The sequence below is a fragment of the Acinonyx jubatus genome, chromosome A2, assembly GCF_027475565.1.
Source record: "Acinonyx jubatus isolate Ajub_Pintada_27869175 chromosome A2, VMU_Ajub_asm_v1.0, whole genome shotgun sequence".
In the NCBI taxonomy this organism is placed as follows: domain Eukaryota; kingdom Metazoa; phylum Chordata; class Mammalia; order Carnivora; family Felidae; genus Acinonyx; species Acinonyx jubatus.
The window spans coordinates 108932725-108949701 of NC_069383.1; the positions used below are offsets into that span (position 1 = coordinate 108932725).

Here is a 16977-nt window from a genome sequence, read left to right on the forward strand (position 1 = left end):
CAGGCATATATGGACCATTTTCAAAAATTGATAATATGCCAGGATTGGGCACTTTTGTATATATTATCTCCTCTGATCATCATAAAATTATGAAATAGTCATCCAGACCAGGAATCTTCCATCTGCGCCTCCAGACTCACCCTGCCCCATTCTCTGTCATGCTCTATGTCCTGTGAAGCCGACGTATACTGGGTGCATTCACAGACACCTTTCTCCTCTGGCTTATGGTTGGGTTCAGCCAATGGGAGGCAAGAGCAGAGATTGTTGGGTGAAAGGAGGGTAGAGTCAGGGCATTTCCTGTCCCTGCCTCCTCCCTGTGGGGTTGCTGAGGATGACTGCTCCATCTTCCCCACCTAGGCACCCCTCCAGACAGCTGCCCTCCCCAAGGCCAGTCCCTATTTCTCCCCTTGCTGCCTCTCAGGTCTAGGGGTGGTAATAGCCCTTGATGTTCTTAGCCCTGGAGGATTGTGCCATCCCTTGTGGGTCTTCTTGAACCCTGCCCACACCTTTCCAACAGTCCCTTCACTAAATTCTCTTCAAATCATCCAGATAGGGTGAGCCATCTGTTTCCTGCAAGGACCCTGGCTTAGTATTAGCATCCCTGTCTGCCTTTGTGGAAACATAAACTCAGGGAGGTCAGCAAGTCATACAAGGTCACAAGCTGTATCTCCCCTACAGGTGTAGAAATAGGACAATTTCATCTGTAGCTCCCAACATTAATAAATTAGCAAATGTAGACAGTAGTATACCCTGTTAGTATGTCAAATAATTTCTGAATGTGAGTTGTAACATGGCCTTTGTTAGTTTCTTATATGTCAGGGGCATTGTGCCTTCCATTTAAAGTATGTTTATTCAGTTGTTTTTTCATTTTGGTACTTGATGCCTTTTAGAGGAAATTGTTAAATAGAGTGAAAATGGCCTCTGAATTTAATACCCCCATGATATTTTTGTCTTCCTACCTTGCTATTTTTCAGATCGACATGAAGTTATCTCCAAAGAAATACTGGAGCTAGACCCATGGGAAAACCAGTGGAATGTTGTAGCCATTGATGTCCTCATGCATGACAGTTACGATGTCTGCCTGGTGGCCAGGATGAACCCCCGAGACCTCATCCCCCCACCTTCAGATTTGGTGGAAGAAGGCAATGAGCACTGAAGTCAGTGTTTGCTGTAGGACCTCCTGCTACGTCTGCACAGGAGGCATTAGGAATGGAGAGAGCCACAGGCCCCAGCCAGTCACCCTGGACATGTGTGTTGCAGGCATAGCGGTCCATGTGCATAGCAGCGTGTGCTTGGTGCTGTGATAGGGAGTGAGCAGAGTCTGTGCTCAGGGACCTCCAGTCGGCTAGGATGGACAAGACATTACAAGGCCAAGTGTGGCGACAGCACAGGAAGAACACAGGGTGAGTGCCATAGGAATCGGGTGATGGAGGGATCTCATGCTGCTGGGACTCAAGGACTGCACTGTCAAGGAGCAGGCCTTTCACCAGGGCCTTGGAGGATGAGGAAGAAGCAGTCCCATGGGTGCAGCTGATGGGGACATCACAGAAACAGCTGAGCAAAGGCCCAGAGCTGGGTCAGGTTGCCGGGGCCATAGGCTCTGCTACTAAGGTTGGAAAAGAAGGTTGCAGATAAGTGACCAACACCTGGAAAAGCAAGGACTGTGGACCTGGTCTCTGAGCAGGGGAGTTATCTCAACATCCTGTGATGTTAAAGGAAGACTTCTCTCTCTGCTCTGTTCTGGTTTCAGTCTTACAAAGGCTTTCTATTCTCGTGTATGATACTCTTCTACTGCAACAACATTGCCCAAAACGGGGCTAGCCGTGGACCACAAGTTGCCAACAGCTCAGGCACTCAAGCCCAACCACAGTGAGCAGAGAGGAACTCCACCCTGGGCCAGGGCAGTGCCAGGGACAGAGATGGGGAGCCCTGCTACCCTGGCCCACTCAGGTTGGCACACAGTGCCCTGGACAACACTTATCCAAGCTGCCCTGGGCCGGCTCTCAAGTGCATATGACCTTCTGGACACTGGCCCTGGCTGCATGCAACTGGCCTAGGCCACCCATAGTCCAGGCCCTGGAGTGAAGGAGAGAGGAAGCATATCCTTTTGGCTACCTGCCGCCTGCCCTCTTACCCAGCCTTTGCAATATCTTCCCCAAGACTGGAAGGTAGGGATGGAGCTGCCTGCTTCACCCCCCGGTTGAGCATCATCAGAAAACAGGCACTCCCAAAATATGCTTTAGGGCTGACATGTAAATGACACGTGGGAAATCCATCTATTTTCCTGGCCATCCATACTCTTGGAAGCACAATGGATTCAAAGAATGCATTTTGGTAGCTTCTCCAGAGTTTCCCAGTGCACGGGACTCTTGCTTACACAGGAGTGGTCAGCAAATTCCCTAGAATTTTCCCAGAAGGAGACAATGCTAGATCGAGATGGCTTTTCTCTGGTGCAGAGCTGTGTGGCCGTGATGCCCATCAGCCCATGTTGCCAGATTCCAGCGAGAGGCTACACCAGGCAGAAGAGCCAGGTCCATGGAAACTGGAGCCAGTTGGAAACCTGCTTCTGCCACCACCCAGGGGGTCCACTTAGACCAGCGAAGGTTGTCCCCAAGTAGGCCAGGCTCTAGGAGGGCAGGGGCCGTGTCTGTCACTTTGCACTTTGCAACTGTGCTACTCGAAGCCCGTGGTGAGCAAAGTGTGCTTGTAGGCAGTGAGGCGCAAACACATTCTCTGTGTTTATACAGAGGGTTCTAAGAACACTACTCACGTGAGTTCAAATGAGCTGATCCTTCTCCACAATCTGTGGATTATTTTTCTTGCTGCAAAGGCAGAGCAGTTCTGGGAGTGGGCTGTGCTGGCCATGGAAGCCATGGTTGCAGAGAGCCCCCCACAGGTCTGTTTCCCCAACTTCCTCTTAGCAGAACCTCGGTGCCTGCTGCACACACACACTAGAAGCTGCCACATTTCCGTGTGTCAAGGAGGCCTGGTCAGCGCGTCGTGATCCATCTTCTAGAGGCACTGGGTTCAAGATCTCGGCCCTGGTGCCAGCGTTGCTACTTAGCCAGCCGTGTGATCTTGGCCAAAAATAACCTTTTCTAAAGCCTCATTTTCCCCAAATGAAGAAATATCATTTCTAGGGTTGGTGTGAGGACCGAGTGAGAAAGTGCTGAGCACAGTCCCTGTTCGATACTAAGACAATAAACATCCTTCACCTGCCATTATTTCTAGTAGCATCGTCATTGTAGTCTGCATTTCCCAAAGCATGGTGCCCACAACAACCAGTACTTGTGATTCTAGGGGAGCCGTGCATGTGGTGTGAGGGGGTTCTTAGCTCCCCAGACCCAGCCACTCAGGCCCTCCAGGTGGTGTGCAGGTAAACAAGCAAGCCTTCGCTTTAGTGTCTATTTTAAGCCTGAGGTGCTTTTTGTCTGACTTTCATATTTGTAATTAAAAACAAGATGTCTCTGCCCTCCTGCTGGCAGATATTGTCAGAGATTCGGCTTTGAATTCCTACTGCTCCTTTCCTCATCTCAGCTCACGGCTGTCCCAGTATCTCAGTGGAGGACTCTCAGAAAACATGGACTCTTCGTGAGGCAGGACTTCCAGACACTGAGCAGCACACCATAGTAGGGAAATGATCCGGAGGCTGAGGCTGGCAAGAGATGGCAGCCATCAGCCCAGCCCCGTCTGGTCTGCATCCGCCAAGAAAGCGCCACTGTTCTCACTGATCGACTTTACGATGAGCAAATGCTTTCAGTTTGAACTTACAAAATAAAAATGTACGATAATGAACAATCACTTTTACTGTTTTTCATATTGCAATTCCATGTAGGTTTCTCTTGAAGAAGGGACTTCTGTGCCCAGCAAGTACTGAGCATCCCGGGGAGGGCAGGGAGGGATGTCCCGCCAGAAGATCACAGGGAGCAAGCAAGGCCCAGAGGCCAGGACGTGTGAGGTGGGAAGGGGGGCAGGAGGTGACCCTGCTTCCAGGACGGTTGAAACACAGGAGGATGTCAGGAAAAAGAGATGAGGCCAATCACGAAAGGCCTTGAATGCCACACCAAAGAGTCGGTCGCTGCCTTGGCACCTCGGTTTCAGGCAAGGAAGTCCTTCGGGAACAACCCTCCAGGGTGCAGTGTGGATGGGCAGGGTGAGAGCAGACACGGGCAGGAGTCCGTCACCGAAGCTGAACTAACCTGGTAACCGCGAGGTTAGGACAGCAAGTCCATTGTACAGAAACAGAGGGTGTGTGTGGTTTGCTAGCAGAGTCAGAGAGCAGGGAGATGCTGGGAGCTTTACCACAGGAGAATGGCCAGTCACCCAAAACCAAAACCCAGAAAACGTTTTCAGGGGTCCTGCCCCCTCCACCAGTGACCCTTAAAGACAGCCACCAACCAGATGGCTTCAGCCGTTCACACCGGGCCCAGCTGGGAGTCATCAAGAGAGAAAAGAGGGTTTGGGGTGTAGTTGACTCACCCCACTTCTTTGCCAGCCCTAGCGGCCCCAGCTGGCCCCATCCTTGTTTGCAACAACAAGGAGGCTGTCCCAGCTCATCAGGAAGTCCTGCATGAAGCAGTCACAGAAGCCACTGCTTGTACCATAGCTAGCTTAACAGGCCATGTGGAATAGTCTCGGCCAAAGGGATCTAGAGGGACATCTCTGGAGGGACTTTTGGAAGGGTTTTCTCTGCCAAGTCTTTTCAAGTCTGTGTGCCACTGGGGCTGCAGCCACTGCCCTGCGGTGACAAGGAGACAAACAGAGACAGCTGCAGTTGACCCATAGATGGGGACCAGCTGGGGGCATGGAGAGACCCAGGTCCTGGATAACACGCTGAAGCCACGGAATGAACCAGCCATGGGACTTTTTGCCACATGCCACTTGTTTCAATAAATGTTCCCTAAGTTCAGACTTCCCTGAGTTACTTGCAGCCCAAGATTTCCCAACACTCCAACCCTCCCCCACCAAAGCCACTTGCTCTTGGGGTGACATTTGCTAGCCCCGCCCAAGGGGAGGACTCAAACAGTCCAGTTGCTGGGATATCTGAGAGTGTCTTCATTCCCTCTGTGAGGGGAGTTCTGCATGCCTGGCCGATGGTTTCCGAGCTATCTCTCCAGTATTTTCCTCTCAAAACTCCAGTGTTTTCGTTTCCTACTAATCCCACCCGCCACCTGTTTTTGTGAATAAAATGTTCTGGGGGCACAGCCGCGCTCACCATGTACGTTTTGTCTACGGCTTTCCGGCTGCAGCAGCAGACCCAAGGAGCTGCGATGGAGACCTCCAGCCCGTGAAGCCCAGAATATTTACCATCTGGTCCTTCACAGAAAAGGTTTGCCAACTTCCAGTGCCTTCCATCAGATTCCCTTGACGAGAAATATTGAGCTAAGGAAATACATCCATTATAAAGGAAAATAGATGCCTAGTCTTTTGTTTTCACATATATACCATGGTTCTCTTCCATTCTGCTTTTACTCAGCAATATGGCTAAAAGAGAGGGTTTCACTTTCTTTTTTATGGGCCATATCGCACCTTATCACAGATGTGACCTAATTTCTCTAACAGATCACCCAGGGATGGGGATTTCACAGTTGTTCCCTCCAGCTGTTACTTGAAGGGGTAGGGATCTGACCTGCTCTATTGCTGTGAGCTGTGGCACCCAATTCCAGACTGGCGGTTGTTCGGAAAGTGGGCTTTGCACGGCACTTAGGTTCTCTGTGGAGGCCGGGAGCCTGGAAGACAGATGCAGGGGCGTGCCCGGCTGTGCTGCATGTGGTCTCAAGCCACTCAGTGGCATCTGGGCTTATGGAGAGACATGGCAGTTAGCAGCCAAGTTAGGAAGCAGAGTGGATTCATGCAAAGGCTGGTCTGAGCCGCACTGAAGGGCTCACGAGGAGGGCACCCAGTCAGCACCGAGAGGGGCACCTGATGTATGAGCATGGTCGCAGCCCACGTGGGAGGCCAGGCACCTCCCTCAGCATTGAAAGATCCAGCAGTGGGTCATCTCCAAGGGCCAGTGCAGCACACGAAAAATGAGGTCAGAAAGAGCAACCGAAGCTTCTGGTGCCACACCAAACCTGAGGCTCTTCACCCCCAAGGACACTTCCTTTGAGTCAGAGGCATGGTCTAAGGCCCAGCAGTGGCAATGATCGCCGGTTTCTCTGCCTTTGCAATGCTGTGGGTCTCCAGAACCATATTCTAAGGGGAGCAAGCCAACTCTGTGTCTGTAGCATCTGAGGGGCGGGACCTGAGAGGACGGACGAGGGAGAGGGCAGGATCAGGACATCCCATGGCACAGATCTGACAGCTCCGGCCCAGATGGAGCCACTCTCCCCCTTTCTCCACTTGGCACATTGGAGGGCTCAGCCCTGAGCTAGCGGGAGGCCCCTTGCCACCAAGGAGCTACTCAGAGGGGAGCCGTGCGAGGAGGATCAGAACTCACCCGCAGTGGGGAACCTGGTCTTTCTCACTTTTCTTGAGCCAGGGCTGAGCTGGGCAGAGATCCGTGATGCAGGGCCCTGCCCTCCACAAGTTCATGTTCTAGAGGAGAGATGAATGCATATATAGCAAAGGACATCTTATGAGGGGTTGGAGTCTACACATTTTGCACTCACTCTGCCCAAGTGGTTTCCAATCATTATGTGCACAACTTTCAGCCGGAAAAAAAGTCACTGGCTGGCTCAGTGGGTAGAGCATGTGACTCTTGATCTCAGGGTTGTGAGTTCTAGCCCCACATTGGGCATAGAGATTAGTTAAAACACCAGCACACATACCCTCTAATCGCCACCAAGCCCTACCAAAAAAAGTTTTCGGTCTCAAAAGCAGACCATGCAAGCACCACCTTGCTGGCCTCTCTCATGGCCCAGAACCCCAGGTGCAGGTAGCTGGGTGCAGAGAAAGCGGGGCCAACCAGTTCCCATCCCAGCCCCCACACCCTGCTGTGTGGCCTTGGGCACCCCTCATCCCCTCTCCTACCTTTCTGGTCCCTACCTAGACAGTGGGACTAATCATTTCTACTCCACTTGCAGGGTGTTGGAGAATCGAATGAAATGAAGTGCATATCCCCCCTTGGAGGAGAAAATTTCGTAACCTGGGGAATGACCCTGGGGCCTCTCTCTACCCACAGCTCTCCAGGGCCACATCCCACACCACCCACCTTATGTGACCTGAAACCTCTCTGCCTCAGTTTCTCAGTCTGCGAAAAGAAGGGTGAGAAAGAACAGCATCGGTCTCAGGATAGCTGTGAAGACCAGACGTTTGGACCAGACTGTTGTTCAGAGCTATGAAGAGATTAGAACAGTCTTCTGTTGCTCTGATTTCTCCAGCTCCCCCCACAGCACCAAGAACTCTTCACTCTTGCGACACACTCTTGCTGAGTATCTACCATGGTCCACGCACTGCTCTGGGAACTCCCCTCTTCAGTCTCTCCAGAACATAGAAAGCTAAGCCAAAGGAAAAAAATAAATAAAAATCAGAGCATCATTAACCCCGGAGAGGAAAGCTAGCCACACCTTACCAAGGCTCAGCTATGACTGGTGTTTACATCAGTTTACAAGAACGCAAAGCTTGAGCTGGAATTAATGACTAGGAAGGGAATAGGGGCAGGGACATGGGTGAGGACAGGGACGAAAGATCCTCAACAAGCAGGCACCCTCCACTCCTATGCCAGGTGTTCTCCATTATTGCAGGAAAGGGCCTTCCATGCCCAAGTCACTGAAGAGCCTCGGCAGGGCAGCGCCTGGTTCTCAGGAGCTAATGGACCCACAGTTTGGAGGCCCTTGAACAGCAAAACTCAGAGCTGGCCTGGACGCACCACAGGCCCAACCTCTCACCCGCCAGAAGGGGGACCCCAGGCCCAAGCTGGGAAGGACTCTTGCAAGGCTACACCAGGAGCTCGTGGCAGAACCAAACACGACCCACTCAGCTGACCCTGGTCCCCTCCCCACTCGCTCTTGTGCATGCATGTGGTGGAGAACGTCACTGCTTAAAGACCACGAAACAGCACCAGGTGTGGCCCTCGGGGCCTCTCTGAGCCTCTGTTGCCCCATCTGTAAAATGGGGGTATAGTAGTAAGCAACCCTTAGGGTATGGGGGTTAAAAGCATGCATGTAGATGAAGCGCCTAGGGGAATATTGGCTCACCTAAAAGTTAGGGGTCTGCATTACCATTAATTATCGTTAATTCCTCTACCAGGAAGAGACAATCTCTGTGGTGCAATGTCAAGTGAAAAAGGCAAGATGGAGAACTAAGTATATAACCCGGTTCCATTGGCGGGATGTGGACAAGGCCATGAGCACCACCACACATGTCTGTGTCCATGTATGCATGTGTGTGAGTGTTTATGAGAATGTTATGTGTGTATGCAGACACATGTGTATATGTGTATAAGAGCGTGTGTGCCTATAATGTATGTATGGCGGTGTGTGTGTGTATATATGTATGAGTGTGTCCTGTAAGGGTGAATACAAACCTAAAACTAAAGAAATTGAGTCTTATCTGGTGCATGACAGGAAAACCAGACCCTCTCCCACACTTCAGCATTTCCTTTAGAAAAGTTGACATTGTAAATGCTATATCTCTGTCTCCTTGAGATGTATGTAAATCTCTCTCTTTTTTTTTAAGTTTATTTATTTAGAGAGAGAGAGCAAGAAAGCAGGGGACAGAGAGAGAGAGAGGGAGAGAGAGAATCCTAAGCAGGCTCCACACTGCCAGCATGGAGCCCCATGTGGGGCTCGAACTCACAAACTGTGAGTTCATGACCTGAACCCAAATCAAGAGTTGGACACCCAACCAACTGAGCCACCCAGGTGCCTGGTATGTCACTCCCTTTTAAAGTTTAATAAGGGGGTGCCTGGATGGCTCAGTTGGTTGAGCATAAGACTCCTGACTTCTGCTCAGGTCATGATCTCAGAGATCATGAGATTGAGTCCTGCATCAGGCTCTGCACTGACAGCATGGAGCCTGCTTGGGATACACACTCTCTCTCTCTCTCTCTCTCTCTCTCTCTCTCTCTCTCAAAAATTTTAAAAAAAAAAAAAAAAAGCTAAATAAGGAGGCACCTACCTGGCTCAGTCAGAAGAGCATGTGACTCTTAATCACAGGGTTGTGAGTTCGAGCCCCACATTGGGTGTAGAGATGACAAAAAAAATAAATAAATAAAATAAACTTTTTAAAAATAAATAAAAGCTAAATAAGCTTCTTGATGGTTTTGCATCCTGGGACTGGCTTTCTCAGAGTCAAGCCTCCCTCTCTAAAATGTAAACATTCAGAAGGTTGGTGCCTGTCCCCCCTCTTGCCAGGTCCCAGGACGCAACTGCCTGCTTGTCAAAGGATGGGAGGAATTTCACTTTTCCTCTGGGTAAAGACAACTAGCACGTGGGCAATGGCTTGTGTCTGCCAGGCTGTATAAAAAGGTAAGCTGTCGTTTTCTTCTTTGCAACCTCTTTAGCGGATTACCCATGATGCATGCAGTCTGGTTCAATGCTTATTCAATAACAAAACTGTTTTCTTTCTCTTCTATCTTCATGGAGAGGTTTTCTGGGTTGGCAAGAGATTTTAATTATTTTCCCAGCGGTATGTGCATGTGTATACGACTGAGTGTGTGTGTATACATGTGTGTGTGCCTGGGTGTATATGTAGGCATTGGGGGGGCGTGGGGGTATATAGCAAGATTCCTAAGAAGCTGGTACACTGCACCCCTCCAGGACTCTGGAACTGGGAGACTGTGGTCAGACAGGGAAGGGAGAAACCAAATTTTTTTTTAAATTTTGTTTTAACGTTTACTCATTTTTGAGAGACAGAGAGAACAGAGCGTGAGCTGGGGAGGAGCAGAGAGAGAGGGAGACATAGAATCCAAAGCAGGCTCCAGACTCTGAGCTGTCAGCACAGAGCCCGAGCCGGGGCTGGAACTCATGGACCACAGGATCACGACCTGAGCCGAAGTCAGATGCTTAACCAACCGAGTCACCAGGTGCCCCTGAAGCCAAATTTTTTCTATATACTCTGTGTAGCAATTGAACTAAGTACATGCATTGTCTTTCAGAAAAAGACATAATTTCCAGTCACTTTGCACTGTCTGCAGTAGGGTTTTCTCTATATGACTAATGACAGTTAACCCAACCACAGCTCCCTACGGGCCCTACATCCTTCAGTCATTTAACCTCCAAAGCACTTGGCAGACCCGCCAGCCAATCGCTGCTGCTGTGATCACTCCCATTTTAGAGACAGGAAAGCTGATGCTTGTCCAAAGTCAGGGGGGTGGGGGCACACCGGGTGTGGAGTCACACCCAGACCTGTCTCTGTGTGCCAACCACGTGCCCAGTGTCCCTCCAGCGCAGGGGTCCGAGTGGCGGCACCCACAGCTGGTCCCTGGGGACCTACAGCCCTCAGTCCTGCGTCCCTGGCTCTCTCCCCTGGAAGCCACCCAGCCAGACTCACCCCCCCCCACCCCCCGTCAGGGCTTTCGTCTCGCAGGATTCCGCCGCCCCCGCCCAGCCCCAGTCTCGCCTGCAGCGGCTGTGGCTGCGGGTCAGACAGGACCCGGGTCAGACAGGCGGGGTGTGAAACTCAGGGCAGTCAGGACTCAAGGGCCAAGAACACTGATTACATCAGGCTCCCCCGAGGAGGGAGGTCGAGCTGCCAAACGGATTGCTCTTTGGTCCACTTAAACCCAGGAAGGATGAAGGATGGTAGCAAATGGAGCGGGAAAACAGGACCACCTGGAAAACGGCCTTGGACCTGGTGGCTCCAGCCGCAGCCTTCGGGTCACTGTCCCGTGGACAAGGACTGCCCCGCCCAGGCGTCAGGTGCCAGCTAGCCAGGGCCGCCTCCTTCAGCGCCACCATCAGGGGGGCTCACCCTGCTTTGAGGGTCAAGGCCACACCCCTCCTGGGGCGCCAGCCCCGACCCACCCTCCTTGCCCCTCTCCGGGAGGCCGCGTTTCCCAACGTTGCGGCCGCGAACCGGGCGAGGATGTCAGGGAAGCAGCTCCTCCCCCTGGTGGCCGGACCCGACAACTGCCTGCGTTGAGGCGGTGGGCCCCCGCCCTGCCCCCGGGGCCAGGCTCGCTCCCCAGGCCCTGGCAGGGCCTGCTCCCGACACAACCCGGACAGCAGGGATCCGGAGAAGCAGGAACCGCATCGGCAAAGTCCCTTAGACCTGGTTTAGAAACAGGGTACCTAAAGAAGGTCTACAAAACGATAAGCAAAAAAAAGCAGGGGGGTGGGCGGGGGGGATGAGCAGCCGAGAAGACACCACTCCTCACCCCTCCTTTGGCAGAAAGCAGACAAGAGCGCCGTCCTGACCCGGCCTGGCCGGGACCCTCTGCCGCGTGGAGCACCTCAAGGCAGCCTCTTTGGAGAATGGCTTGGCATTACTTGGTAAAGCTGAAGGTGCAAACGCCCTGCCACCCTCGCAGATGCAGAGGGAAGAAACCCTTGCCCCCAGGCCAAGGGAGGTGTAAGCATGCGCGCCAGGCATTCACAGCAGCGTTTTCTGTAATAACTGGGAAGGTGTCAGAAAATGAACCCAGCGCCCCTCAACAGAAGAATGGATGGCTACTCTAGGTGCATTCGTGCAACGGAACCATCTGCAGAAATTAGAACAAACCAGAATACACACATCTGTGTGGATAAACCTCAGAAACATAACATTGAATGACAACAAGCATGTAGCCGGATTATAGATCCCGCATGAAACCACAGTGTAAAACATGCGAAATGATGCTGTGTATGAGTTAGAGATGTGTACGGATGTAATAAAGTAAATAACATGGATGACAAAGATTCACAATGACCTCAGACAGGGTTATGTGTAGGGAGAGAGAGAAAAACGCGATGGAGAAAGGCCCAAAGCTGACTTCGGTTTCATCAGAATGTCCCCAGGACCTCAAGGATTCCCAACCAAGTAGGAGGCAACATCAGGATTTGTCCTAGCCCTGTGATCTTCACACAGATATCTGTTACATTGTTCTCTATTCTTTCCTACATGTTTCCAATATATTTTATAAAGAGCCACACAGCACTCCATGGTTCTAACCCCAGCTCCCGCACCACTGGCTGTGTGGCCTTGGCCCAGTCACTTAACCTGTCTGAATCTGAGCTTCCTTGTCTGTATCAGGAAAATAGTAAGAGCTACCCTGTCAGGAGAAATGAAGGAGTCAGGGCCTGGGTGGCTCAGTCAGTTAAGTGTCCAAGTCTTGACTTTGGCTCAGGTCATGATCTCATGGTTCATGGGTATGAGCCCCGCATTGGGCTCTATACTGACAGTGCAGATATATATATATCATATGTATCATATATATCATATATATCATATATATATATATATCACGATATATTTCCATTCTGCCATCAATCAACACATAGTTTCCAGTTTGGGAAACTGTTATGAAGGGTGCTATGAACACTTTGTCCATGTCCTTTGGTGAACATATGCAATCATTTCTCTTGAGTATCTTCCTAGGAGTGGAATCTCTGAGTCGTAGCATAGGTGTATGTGTAGCTTAAGGTAAACTGTTTTCCAAAACGGTCACACCAATTTCCACACCCATCAACAATGTACCAGAGGTCCTATGGCTCCATGAGCTCACTGTCCCTTGCTGTTAACAGACTTGTTCATTAGCTAGTCTGGCACATGAGTGGTGATAAGGCAGCTTTGAAAAACCTAGCTCCATGCCAAAACACACATAATCCAATTTAAAAAATGGGCAGAAGACATACATAGACATTTCTCCAAAGAAGACATACATGTGGCCAACAGACACATGAAAAGATGCTTATCATCACTCATTATCAGGGAAATATAAATCAAAACTACAATGAGAGACCACCTCACACCTGTCAGAATGGCTAAAACCAACAACACAAGAAACAACAGGTGTTGGTGAGGATGTAGAGAAAAAGGAACTCTTGTGCACTGCGGGTGGGAGTGCAAACTGGCGTAGCCACTCTGGAAAACAGTATGGAGGTTCCTCAAAAAATTAAAAATAGAATTACTTTATGATCCAGTAACTGCAGTACTGGGTATTTACCCAAAGAAAACAAAAACACTAACTCAAAAAGATATATGTACTTTAAAAAAATTTTTTCCAATGTTTATTTTTGAGAGATAGAGAGACAGAGTGTGACCAGGGTAGGGGCAGAGAGAGAGACATACACAGAGGAAAAAGGTTCCAGGCTCTGAGCTGTCAGCACAGAGCCCGACGTGGGGCTCGAACTCACGAGTGGTGAGATCATGACCTGAGCCGAAGTCGGATGCTTAATTGACTGACCCACCTGGGCACCCCCAGACTCTTAATTGCAGAAAACAAACCGGCAGCTACCAGAGGGGAGGTGAATGGGGGGATGGGTTAAATGAGGGATGGGGATTCAGGAGTGCACTTGTCATGATGAGCCATCGGGTGATGTATGGAACTGTTAAATCAATGTATTGTACACCTGAAACTAATATGACACGATATGTTAACTATACTGGTATTTAAAATTAAATTTAATTAAATGTTTAAAAATAGCTCCATAACATGTCAAAGGTCACAAGGAGCCCCCTAAAAAAAGGCCCCATTTTCCAAAGATGGGAATATTTGAGCATTAAAAAGAATTATTACAATTGATTAAAACCCATCAAATAAAAATTCACAAGTTTATAAGGATAATCAAAATAAGGGAAAGCAAAAATAAATCTAATTTGCCACTATTGAGTATCAACTCCTTATTTTCAAAATTATTACGGGGCATAATTAAGCGTGATTCCCGACTTACCGGTACAAACTGGAATTCCGGGTTACCAAGGAACTCCAGCTGATGTGGGAAAGCTCTTCTTTGCAGAAGCATTCCATTTATAAATGTGGAAGTAGGGACAGCTTTAAAATCACAATTGAAATAACTGATCCAGGCTACAATCATCAATGAATGCCAAAGCCGTGGGGTGATAGCCACAGGCTGACAAAGTCTCATCCCCTAGGGAAAAATCCAGAGGAAAAATATACCTTATAAGGGAGAGCAAGCTGTCATTATCTGGACCCACTTATCAGTAAGAGCAAAACAAGCAGACATTCTGTGCCATCTGACATGATATGGAATGAAGTACCCAGCACCACCTGTGAAGGATTCTTGCCAAAAATGTTGTAACTACATCCAATACATCCTTCAATATAACTTTAAGTTGTTAGGAAACAAAAAACGGAGAAGCAGTTAATACAATACCTCAGGGGAGCAAGCAGATCAATCCAGAGAAAGGGACTTTCTACAGGAAAACTGGCCCCATCTCTTCCACGGGTCCGTGGCACAGGGAAAACTACAAGGAGGAGGGGCTTGAATTGCTTCACTGATTGTTCTCTCGTCCACAGCAGCTCTCTGGCATCCTTGCCCACCCAGGCTGAACTTCTCAGAGGTAAATATGAGTTGGCCCCGTGGATCTTCAAAAACAGTTTTGGAAGTATGAATCATTGCTGGTGGAACACTTCATTTATCCCTAACATGAGAGAATAAAGATTTTCTAGTAAGCATAATTCCTAGGCCAACAGTATTCAACTGTCATGCTGGAAAATGCATTAAGTCACATATGTGACTTGATCAGAGTAAAGTGCACTGTGAGAGGTCTGTCAGTAATGATTTGCTTTATTTAAATCAGATCAAACTCATCATTTGCACTTTAAAAGTGGCTTCTTGGGAGGGAATGAAGGTGTTACAGGGAGTACCAGGAAGGTACAAGCAAGACACTGCGTACAACCCAAGGGACTGCTTGCAATAGAACTACTACCGGTCAGAGACATCCCAGCAGAGAACAACATTGGGACGAGCTGTTCTGGGGGTTCAGGGTTTATCCTGTGATCAACACACTTTTGTATAACGGGACTTGAATATATGCAAAATACACCTTACAATCCCCTGTAAGAAGGACTAACTACTGTACCAAACTGAAAGCCCCCTTTTAGGTCTCGTGGTCATCACTGTGACTGTCATATGCTTCCTTATGCTTGCCTGGGGCTTAGCTCGCTCTCACTTTTCTGTCTTTCCCTCGGAACGGATCATCTCAATTGTTCTATCTTTATGTTTGTTGATTCTTCCTCCCACCTGTTGAAATCTGTTATTGAGCTCCTCTGGTGGAGTTTTCATTTCTGTTACTGTATTTGTTTTTTTACTCTGTAATTTCTATGTTTGTAATTTGTAGCTCTTTATTGGTATTTTCTATTTGGTAAGACAGTGTTTGCATACTTTCCTTTAATTCTTCAGACATGCTTTAACTCTTTGTACATGTTTTGGAAAAGCACATTTAAAGTTTTTGTGTAAGGAGGCATTCAGATGGATAAAAAAAAAAAAAAACACATGAAAAGATGCTCAACATCATCATCAGGGAAATACAAATCAAAACCACAATGAGATACCACCTCATATCTGTCAGGATGACTAAAATTAACAACACAGGAAACAACAGGTGTTGGCGAGGATGCGGAGAAATGGGAACCCTCTTGCACTGTTGGTGGGAATGCAAACTGGTGCAGCCACTCTGGAAAACAGTATGGAGTTTCCTCAAAAAGTTAAAAATAGAATTACCCAATGATCCAGCAATTGCACTACTAGGTATTTACCCAAAGAATTCAAAAATAGAGATTTGAAGAGGCACATACACCCCAGTGTTTATAGCAGCATTATTAACAATAGCCAAACTATGGAAAGAGGCCAAGTGTCCATCAACTGACGAATGGATAAAGAAGATGTGGTGTGTGTGTGTGTGTGTGTGTGTGTGTGTGTGTGTGTGTGGTGGAATATTACTGAGCCATGAAAAAGAATGAAATCTTACCATTTGAAACAACATGGATGGAGCTAGAGTGTATTATGCTAAGCGAAATCAGTTACAGAAAGACAAATACCATATTATTTCCCTCATATGTGGAATTTAGGAATCAAAACAGATGAACATATGGGAAGGGGAAAACAGAGAGAGGGAAGCAAACCATAAGAGACTCTTAATGGTAGACAACAGACTGAGGGTTGATGGAGAGAGGTGGGTGGGGGGTGGGCGAAATGAGGTGATGGGTATTAAGGAGGGCACTTGTTTTGATGCCCTTCTCATGTGTTATATGTAAGTGATGAATCACTAAATTCTACTCTTGAAACCAATATTACACTATATGTTAACTAACTAGAATTTAAATTAAAATTTGGAGGAAAAAAATTAAAACATAAAAAGAACCCTTACCTCACACTTCACACTGTACATAAAATCATTTTCCAGTGGGTCAAAGACATAACTACAAAACATAAAACAATAAAAATTCAAAATATAAGAGAAAATCTTCATTCTTTTGAGGTATGCAAAAAAATTTTTTTAAACACTAAACTTACAGAAGTACAGAAACACGAACTATAATATAGAAGATTTATAAATTCTTCTTCATTGAATTTAAGAACTTCTCTGTTTATTAACAGATATCACCAAGAAGTGAAAACTCAAGTCACAGAACAGAATTATGTTCACAATAATAGAGCCAAAAATAAGGAAATCCTGCAAATTAACAAGAAAAAACAACCCTGAAAATTTCACGTAAAAAAGACCAATGATTTGGACAGACATTTCATAACCAGATAATAAACCCATGAAAGGGTGATCAACATCATTAGCCATCTAGGCTAATGCAAATTAAAACTACAATGAGAGATCACAACATGACCACTAGAATGAATACAATTTAAAGGAGAAAAAAGGTAAAACCAAGGGTAGATAACCGTACAGATCAACAGAAACTCTCGTTCACTGCTCATGGGAGTATAAACTTCTAGAATCACTTTGGAAGTCTGTTTGGCAGTGTGACATGACCATATGATAAGCGATTCCATTTCTAGATACCAATGAAAAAGCATAGATACATGCAGCAAAAGACATGTACAAGTGGGTTCATAGCAACATTGTCCAATATAGTAAAAGATGAAAAGCAAACCAAATGTTCCACAACAATAAAATGAGTAAGAAATTGTGCTATAT

General features: G+C 47.9%; 1 protein-coding gene and 2 long non-coding RNA genes across 11 annotated transcripts in view; 1 reads left to right on the top strand and 2 right to left on the bottom strand.

Annotated features, from left to right (window-relative positions):
• Positions 1-3798, top strand: part of KBTBD12 (kelch repeat and BTB domain containing 12) — a 76734-nt gene extending 72936 nt beyond the window's left edge. For 6 of the 8 annotated variants that reach the window (XM_053218844.1, XM_053218842.1, XM_053218843.1 and 3 more), the window contains one exon: positions 975-3798. In XM_053218844.1, coding sequence (XP_053074819.1) covers positions 975-1156 — 182 coding nt within the window. In that variant the 3' untranslated portion in view covers positions 1157-3798. The remainder of the gene's footprint in view (positions 1-974) is intronic. The other 2 variants (XR_008296973.1, XR_008296974.1) reach the window with 2 other exon arrangements.
• Positions 3799-4614: 816 nt separating this feature from the next.
• Positions 4615-8601, bottom strand: LOC128314843 (uncharacterized). 2 transcript variants are annotated; one of them, XR_008296977.1, is made up of 4 exons: positions 7154-8601; positions 6440-6537; positions 5216-6244; positions 4615-4738 (listed from the first exon to the last, which is right to left on the bottom strand). It is a non-coding gene; the product is annotated as an uncharacterized LOC128314843 (long non-coding RNA). The 2 variants fall into 2 exon arrangements; XR_008296976.1 differs by having other exon boundaries at positions 6440-8601.
• Positions 8602-13103: 4502 nt separating this feature from the next.
• Positions 13104-15649, bottom strand: LOC113596471 (uncharacterized). Its single transcript, XR_003417212.2, has 3 exons — positions 15383-15649; positions 14199-14466; positions 13104-13952 (listed from the first exon to the last, which is right to left on the bottom strand). It is a non-coding gene; the product is annotated as an uncharacterized LOC113596471 (long non-coding RNA).
• Between the last annotated feature and the right edge of the window lie 1328 nt (positions 15650-16977).